The 9,350-nt window shown below is 35.6% G+C and overlaps 1 protein-coding gene across 1 annotated transcript in view; it reads right to left on the bottom strand.

Moving 5' to 3' along the window:
* The window catches only part of LOC109819865 (cysteine protease ATG4B-like), an 11,734-nt gene that overhangs the window by 1,005 nt on the left and 1,379 nt on the right, over positions 1 to 9,350 (bottom strand). Inside the window, 9 exon segments of the mRNA XM_020385817.1 lie at positions 4,571 to 4,641; positions 4,747 to 4,802; positions 5,954 to 6,092; positions 8,229 to 8,379; positions 8,581 to 8,806; positions 8,918 to 8,968; positions 9,067 to 9,152; positions 9,261 to 9,341; positions 9,344 to 9,350. The exon segment at positions 9,344 to 9,350 is cut by the window's right edge and continues 366 nt beyond it. Coding sequence (XP_020241406.1) covers positions 4,571 to 4,641; positions 4,747 to 4,802; positions 5,954 to 6,092; positions 8,229 to 8,379; positions 8,581 to 8,806; positions 8,918 to 8,968; positions 9,067 to 9,152; positions 9,261 to 9,341; positions 9,344 to 9,350 — 868 coding nt within the window.

Below are 9,350 nucleotides of genomic sequence, written 5' to 3'. Positions count from 1 at the left end.
CCCAATGATTCCCTCTGACAAATCTTCCTTGTTCACCTTCTGAAGAAGCTTCCTCTATCTATTCTCCTGTATTTCTCTCGTCGTCGCAGAAACTCACCGACAGTCTCCCTACAAAGTCCTTGACGATCCTTACTAGATCTCAAACCAATCAAAGCTTCTATCTCCAACAAACCATCTTGTCGCCATCAAAGGTCAATTCAAGGCATGCTTTTTTGAATTACATCCTTTTGGCTAATGATGATTCAAAAGTATTGCATTGGAAGGTGGACAATGTTGTAGAGAAGGAGAATGAAAAAGTGGAGATCTTTTACGACGTCATATTAATTAATAAAATTAGAGTTCCACTAGTAAAAGAGAAATGATTCTTCCAATCCCACAATTTTCTACCACAAACAAGTGAAATGAATTGACTCCATAGGCAAGACATATGAGGAAAGAGATTTGCTTTTGTCATAATTGCTCATGAAAATTTTAGCACGAGAAACCCGCAAATTCTTTTGAAACCCGCAAATTCTTTGAAATTTTCTCGTGCAAGTAATTATGAAAATAATGGGGTGCCTTGTAGGTTACATAGAGTCTCTCCCCTTCAATCTAATTACATCAATAAGCTCTTATAAATAGGGCCAACTCTCCCATCATATTCTCAACTCATTTCTTTTCTTATTCTTCTCAAACTCCTCCCAAACCAACATATCATACTCACGCTCAAACAACAAGGCCATAACCGAAGAGAAGAAACGTGTAGATGCGAAAGAAAGGAAACTACAATGACACAGATTGGAAAGAAGAACATCTTCAACAATGTGAAGATAATGAAATAATAAACGAGTACCTCACGGGGATCCGAACACAACGAGACTTCAAGCTGGCCGGAGGTTCGTTTTTTGTGTGTCATAGAGGAGTATTTGACCACACCGTCTCATCTGTGAGCGAGACGATGCATACCACTCTAACTACAGTGTGATCAACAACATAGCCAACCACAAGAACATCTTAGACGAATAAGAGAGACAATTTTGAGTTTGATGAGAGCATTTCATTTCGAGTAGCGGATCAGCTCAAAGATATGAATGATGGTTATTATAATAATGTAGACTGTAGAGACGAGAATGAAGAGGAGTATGAAGAAGAGGAGGATGAAGAGGAAGAGGAGAACAAGAAGGATAAGGATCTAAGTTGCATGGAAACGGGCACAGGTATTGGTACGGGTGCGGATACGAGTAGGGGACACATCAAAACTATAAAATGTAGGGTACGGGGACACGACTACATATATATATTGAATTAATAATGTACATGAGATAATTTTTTCCAGCTTCATGTTTCATTAGAATTAAAATTCCGATCACATTCTTGAGTTTCTTTTATCATATTGATTATCGTGAATTGTAAACTACTCATTTTTTTACTAGACATCTAAATGACCCATTAACTATATAGTTGTGATCTTAGGTATGGACTGAAACGAACTCGACCCATATCTCATTAGTTTGAAACGACGGATGTGAAGTGTAAGCTCTACTTCCAAGAAGTCTTTGACAAGTGTTTTAAATTTACACATATATTGTATAATTGAGTACATGTTATAATAAATGCATGCATATATTCAAGAAGTGTCCATGAAGTTTCAGTATGGGGAAGTGTCGGGTACGTGTCCGGTATGGGTACGTGTCCGGTACGGGTACGTGTCCGGTACGGGTACGGCTTCATTATAGAAGTACCCGGGTAACATAGATAAGGATTGAGAGATATTCTCAGGGAGCTTGGTGATGGCGGTTCTTCAATTTATTGGTGACGCTGGGTGTTGACGTTTCCTTATGATGATGATTGTTCTTTTCTTTCATTAGGTTTAGTTAGGTTCCCCCTTGTTTTAGTTTGCTACTTTGGTTATAATTAGTACTTAGTTTGTGCCTTTGTTTACGTTTGCTTAGCTTTTATGTATGCATGGATGGTTGTTAGTTTCTTTTCTTAATACAATATATAACTTCTATATATGAATTATTATCTTCTAATTAGCTCCGTGTTGTGTTTTTCTTCCTTGTCTTGAGTTTTTCTTTTATGCTTGTGTTTGTCTCACATCAGTTCTTATTCCAAACTGGATCCTTTAGCATTGACATATATCTTGAATTAAAATACAGATTTTTGCCAAATGTAGTTGAGTATAATTTTATAATGAGCAAATTGGATTCCTACTGCAGAATGAATCTTTCTTCGAATGTCTAAGTTTTTTTTATCAAAGTTAAATGGAATAGAGAGAATCCAAATTCTTAAATATAAGCACAACATAAATTGATAGATTAAGGTCTTTTTTTCTGAAAAAAATGTTAAAATGGGTTTTTCGTATCACTAGGAGTTATGAAGGTGGATAAGATATTATACTCCAGAGGGAATCACTTATTCTAGAAAAGATGAGAACAATATTAGCACTCTGTTTCTATGCAATCAAAGTTCTCCTCAAGAAAAGGGGGATTCAGTAGAACAAATAGAAGTGTAGTTGTTATTCAGATGTATCCAATTCTTCCCTTTTCCTTTTTGTATACTCAAACTAATGTAACTTTTCTCAGGATGTCTTTGTAGGGTCATATGACATTGATTATTTGTAGAAGATTCAGTTGATAAACTCCCTCTCTTTGAGAGAAAATCTCATTTGGTAGAAAACAATGATAATATGAATTTAACTCCTTTCATATTTACATTTAGTATTTGGATGGTTGTCAACTTAAATCACGATCATTCATTATTTTTCGAATGGTAGTGGTTCTTCTATTTCTGGTGCGAGGATGAAGACATATTTATAATGGCTTTGTCTTTAATATAATTTTCTTAAAAAATATTGGACTTGGTATATATAGATCATGAAACACATATCTATAACGTCCTACTTATTTTACTACATAGCTAATTTTATATGATCTTGTTTCCTGATATACACAATATTTATTTAAATATAAGATACAATCGTGGTCAACATATATAATAGGGCATAAACCGCTGTCGCTGGCGGGTGTCACCATGGAAAACACCGCCAATATCTTGGGTGTTTAGTGGAACAAATAAAGTTCAGGGGGTCTCGTGCGAAACGCCCTAAAGCTTTGGCGAGCTTTATGAAATTTACTCTTATTTTAATATGAGCTATGATTGTGCCAATATTTATGGTAGGACATAGACTATCGTCACCAGTAGGAGTCATCGTGAGAAACACCCCCAAATTTTTATATTCGGTGATACAAACTATGTTAAGGGGGTTTCATGAGAAACAACCCAAGGCTGTTATGAAATTTATCCTTATTTTAATATGATCTACCAATGTGATCAACATCTATATGGTGCCGGCAGAACATAAGTCACACTTTTGTTCATGACTTTCTGGGAAAACCTTTAAAAAATTAGTTTAGGATTTAGGTGAGAAGGATGACAATGATGATTTTGAGGCTCCTTCCGAAGAAGAGTTGGATGATAACATTCGTTATGAGGATGAAGAGGATGACTAGATGATTTATTCTTAGTTTATGAACTTTTAATTTTAGTTTAAGTGTTTAATTTAACTATTTTTATTGGTATCTAGTTACTTTGATGTATGGGTTGAACTTTTCAGTACTTAACTAGTTACTAACTGTTAAGTTGCATTTTTGTTGGTTTTTTTCTAAGTATGTTTTCTATTTTCATAAATTTTATATATTTGACCATAAGATGAATAATAAATATATATTAAGAAATTCAAAAGCGCATAATTCTACAGCTAGCTGCTCGGGCTAGCTACCCATCCCTTCACCGAGCCCGGGTCTAGGATTCCGAGGCTTTTGCACCCGAATCCTCCTGTGATCCCATCATATTATGCACGAGGAAGGGAATTTTAGGCTAAGCAACAATTCGATTAATTGCCGCATAAACCAATTAATCATTAAGCGCTCCCAGGCCGCATGCGTAGAAAACCACGTTTTGAATATTTGATCAACTTTGTTGAATATGGTGAGTAAAAAATTCACTTTGGTTGATGAGTAAAAAATTCACTTTGGTTGAAATTTTAACGCTGCGGTTGCATATTAGCCTATGAAAGTTGACGAGTTCGTTGAGTTGGGGGGAACTTTTTTCCAAAAATGATGATTTGGGGGTAATTTTGCAAACAATGAGATTTTTGGGAGGGTAGTTTTGTAAATACGTATGATTAAGGGGTATATATACAAAAACCCCAAACTTCCAGCTACCGTGAACGTACAAAACTAAAGAGAATACACAAACTATTGGAAGTTGTTGCTAATGGTGTTAACATCTTTGCTGAAAAAGGTCTAAACTATCCTTATTTAGATTTATCAACCTACAAAGTTTATAAGGATGATACAGAAGATATACAAAGTAGACAAGGGAAAATTTGTCCAAAATATGTCACGGGCAAAGCACATGACACTTATCCTGACTGCTGTGAAGAAATATAGTCTAGTGAAAAATGGTCATGGCAGTTTTTGATAGCAAAATTTTTTATGGTAATTTATGCAGAACTCCAAAGTTCATGGCAGCTTTACTAAATTTACCCTATCTTAAATTCAATGACGTTACAAACAACATACACTACCTTCATCTCGGCAATAGAAACCAATGGCCAAAGATGGGTCTATCTGGTCAAGGGGCAGGTTGCGAACAGTGCTACAAAAAGAAAAAGAAAAATGATAGTAAGTGCAAAAAAGTTACTATATTGCAGAACAGAACACCTAAACACCTCCAGTAAATTTACAGGAGAGCACAACATACCTGCAGTGATACGAAGAAACATCAGCCTCCAAATTATCGCTTTTTATTTCAACTACCTGTATAGGTGTGACATCTTATGCTCACAGCTGATACACAGTAAAGCTCCTAAAAATATTACTTGCAAAAAGATACTTTTGTCTTCCTACATGCAGGAAACTAGCGGGAAATAGATAGTAACTGATGCATCTCTCAAGAGGGAGAAAAGGTGAACTTACTAGTAATTTAAAGAAGTAAAATAATAATAATAATAATAATGAAGATGAAACGCAGCATAATTGTAAACCAAAAATAATTTCCTGTATGTGGGTCTGTCCGCATGTGACTTATAGTTCTTGCATATAATGACAAGAAATCAGAGTCGAGATCCTAGTCTCCCAAGAGTGGAAAACAAAGCTATGGAAAATTCAAGTGAAATTTGGTGCATCATTTAGGATTTTCTGCAGGACAGACAAGTTAACGAATGGCGACTCAAAAGTGTACCATGAAAAGAGAAATATGGACGTCTAGGACTGGGTTTTAGAATGCAGATAAGATCATTGCAGTTCTACAAGTGAACTTGAATCAGAATCAATCCTATGGAAGAGATAGAAAGCGGTAAAAGTCAGTATTCAAGGGTGTGCAGGCTTAACTCATTTGCGTAGGTTCTCTCTTTCTTTTTTTTTTTTTTTGGGTCACCTCACACACACACAAATCTACAGAAAATAAAGTCTAATCAAGAGGATTTAACTGTTGCAATGATCAAGAGGCAAACACCAAACTACAATTTTGGACAGATAATGATGGGCAACATATGACACCCAAATAAAATACCTTAAATCATAACACAAACCATCTTCTTGATTGCACAGAAGCACTGGGCATGTTAACTCCAACATGAAGAATATGTTTCAGTGTGAATTCAATCTTTATCCAAGAAAGGGAAGTATGATGACTAACTTTAGCAAAGAAATGGGATAATGGCGTTTTTTTAGTAAGCATATGAGATGAAAATGGAAGCTTTTCATTTTGGACAGACTTGAAGTACTAAAATTGATAATCAAGAAAATTTTGCAAGACAATAAAATATACAGCATATATAAGTTATCTTTACTATGTCATGTTACTTGATAAACACAAAAAGCTAAAGAATTTCTAAAACTACTATAATAGAATGCAGCAAAAATGGACAACGTTAAATGGTTCACATTGAAGACAACATTTAACTTACTGGCTGCACTTCATGAGGATCAAGGTACAGTGCTTTATCATCTTGAACGCCTACAAGGTATGTTGAGGCCCCTGGTTTTCCACCCAAGATACCTAAGCTCTGTGGAAATGTAAATGTATCTCGCAGCAACGGGATATACCTGATAAGTAAAATATATGTATATATACACATTTAAGACATCACATACCAACTAAGAACTTTAAACAAAAATACATAAAAGTACTTTTCATACATTGCACAACTTGAAACATGTGATAATTTCTGAAAATATAAAAATGGAGATTTATTGGTATATAAGGTATAATAAGTACCGTATAAGAAAGACAAGTATATAAGAACAATCGAAACATGGAAAGCGTAAAATAAGCGCATGCCCCGTCATGCAGACATTCCCATAGATATTTAGAAGATAAATAATTTGTAGGCTCTAAAATGCATAGAGATTTGTGTAAAAGGTGGCATCATAACAGACAAACCTTGATTCAAGACAAAGAAGAAATGAATTTACTTTTAGTGCCAACAAATCAGTTAGAGATACATAATATCCATCCCTAAAGCTATTTTCCTCTCCCTCCACACAGGGCATACATATGCAAGTCGTTGGGCAAGAGGGTTAATTAGAACCAATTAGTCCCATTTGTCCATCTTTCCTTCCTTGGATAGACAACTTTCCTTAACACAAAAGTAGGTGTATATTTGGAAAGCCAATAATTGATGAGGAACAAAAGTTTTCAAACATATTTCCAAATTATAACAGTAGCATCCAAATAACTACATGTGTCGAAGAGAATCCTATGATGTAACCGACAAGGAACTAATGGTCAATGACTACATTTGGGAAACGGGTAAAGCAGGTGTAATAATAAGTGAAGAAGAAGATCAGTTACAATCTTCGGTTTGAAAAGTCTTCAATATATTGTTGCTACATGGGTTTGAGAGCGAACAAAGAAACTCCAATAATATTGTAGTATTACTGCCCAAATTAGGATTAAACCCGCTCTTGCAGCATCTTCTTTGGTGTAGATTATATTTCATCAGATTAAGGAGAACACAAGGAATGATCTCTTTCCAACATGTTCTTTGGTAACATTTTCAATGTCAAGCATGAAATACTTGTTTATTACCCAAAAGCTATCTTGTGAGATTACATAAAGAAATTCTGCCCACCATTGATACCATTGTTATAATACTCTACTTAAAGTAGCACACAATTGAGAAACTTGGAAGTCTTGACGCTCCACAGGCTATAATGTTTGTCGCCTTTTGAATCATCATTTTTATAAAGCCAATGTCCAAGGTCAGGCTTCTGAAGCCACTTATAAGGAACCATGAAACTGCCACCAAAGTCAGAAAACCTGCTGACATACCTCCAATTAAAAGTACCTCAATCAAATAACTAGGTAATTAAGCTGTGCACTTGACTTGAATTCCATAATTGTTTTATGAAGAAATATTGCCGTTGGCCCGTTACCATCTTAGTGCGAGCCATACCTTAAAAACCACTGTATTTCCTAGATTCTTGTTTGTGTTTGTCACAGAATAAATCATTAAAGTTTACATAAAATGACCATAAATTACTATATAGTCAAGTAACTAATCATTTGGTAGCAGAAAATGCTTCATGTATCATGATATCCATCTAAACAAAGGTATTCAAAGTGACTAGGAGTTCTGATGAACTGAAATAGTTAGTCTGTGAGGGTAGCTTCCCTTGCTCCATCCATCCAGCTGGTTGATTCATCTATCCATCAAAAACTTAATAGATAACAGTAGATTATGCTCATATATAAAATTGGAAAGCTAAATGTTTTTCAAATATAATATCGCAAGGAGTAGAATGCCAAAACACATTTATAGGAAAGTGCAAGGTGGAACTGGATAAGGAAAGAGGCAGTAAAAGGTTAACAATAGAATAAGAGGCAGTAAAAGGTTAACAATAGAATAAGTTAAAACTCTGATGTGGACAGCCTCTTCACTGGCAGAGAAACCAAAACACGCGCACAATACAATAGAATTAGACTCACTGGCCAAAGAAAATGCAAACTCATAATAATATAAAAACATTGATGACAATTAACATCCCTTCATTGCATAGCAAAAGTTCTACTTGCAAAACAAAAACCAAAAAAGAAAAGAAAGAAAAGAAAATGCAACTATTCATTACCATCATATCATCTTCCTACCACGTGATATTCAGAAAATTCACACAAAACTCAATAGCTCAAATGTCCATTCAGAAAAAAAGAAGAAAGAGAATGTTATATTTCAAATTTACCTAGGATTGACTTTTTCTAGTCCAAGAACCAGTGGAACCAGCAAAAGAATTGGTGCCCAAGCAACTTCACCATTATTAAAATCAGAACAAAGGTTGGAAGCAACATCAATGCAAATGACTGGTGCACCACCCCGTTCTCCATCTTCATCACCTGAAACAATATATACAGCCATTGTCAAGGTTTCTTTTCCTTCGGCTTGCTCTCTCCTTATACGTGCAAGAGTCTCCCATGTGCGACACATCGCATATGGACCCAACCATGCCCCTGCTGCATTATTAAAATCAGAACAAAGGTTGGAAGCAACATCAATGCAAATGACTGGTGCACCACCCCGTTCTCCATCTTCATCACCTGAAACAATATATACAGCCATTGTCAAGGTTTCTTTTCCTTCGGCTTGCTCTCTCCTTATACGTGCAAGAGTCTCCCATGTGCGACACATCGCATATGGACCCAACCATGCCCCTGCTGCCAAGCCATAACCTCTCCCTGCCTGAAGCAAATTGTGTATGGAAAAAGCACATGCTTCTGAATCACCAAAGAGATGTAATATATGAATATAATCTGGATCATATGGCTGCATAATCAACAGAGGACCATCATGAGCAACCCTACATTGAAAATTTAAATAGCGTCATCACCTTCTACGAGAGTCTGTATAATGGATTACGACATCAACCAATCTTACCTTCTGTAAAGGCTTCCTCCAAGATCTCCCAAGACGATGGCAAAGAAGTGCCTGCGAATTTAACCATTCACCAATCAGATATTGATATTTGATAAATAACAATGCAAATTTGCTGGCAACTATAATTTTCCAATTGCATATATTTATACTTGGGCAACTAGCATCTGACTGCTTCTGATCATGCACCCCCAGCCAACATCACTAGTGAACCTTGAATCACCAATGGCATCAAAACCTGTGAAAGAAGCTCTGGTAAAAAAAACTTTTCATTCTACAGGTTGCAAGTAGTTCTCAAAATCCAATTGACAAAGATATATTTGGTCCCTCTTAACAAATAACCAACCTTTTCTATATGTCATCCAAATTCTTGATGAGAAATCTTCCAAAAAAGCGGTCAGATCATTTTCAGGATTAACACCAGCGGCTGGTTCAT

This window comes from Asparagus officinalis, chromosome 1 (assembly GCF_001876935.1).
Source record: "Asparagus officinalis chromosome 1, Aspof.V1, whole genome shotgun sequence".
Taxonomy (NCBI): Eukaryota; Viridiplantae; Streptophyta; class Magnoliopsida; order Asparagales; family Asparagaceae; genus Asparagus; species Asparagus officinalis.
Note: the sequence above shows the minus strand (reverse complement) of the source record. Positions and strands in the feature narration are given on the sequence as shown.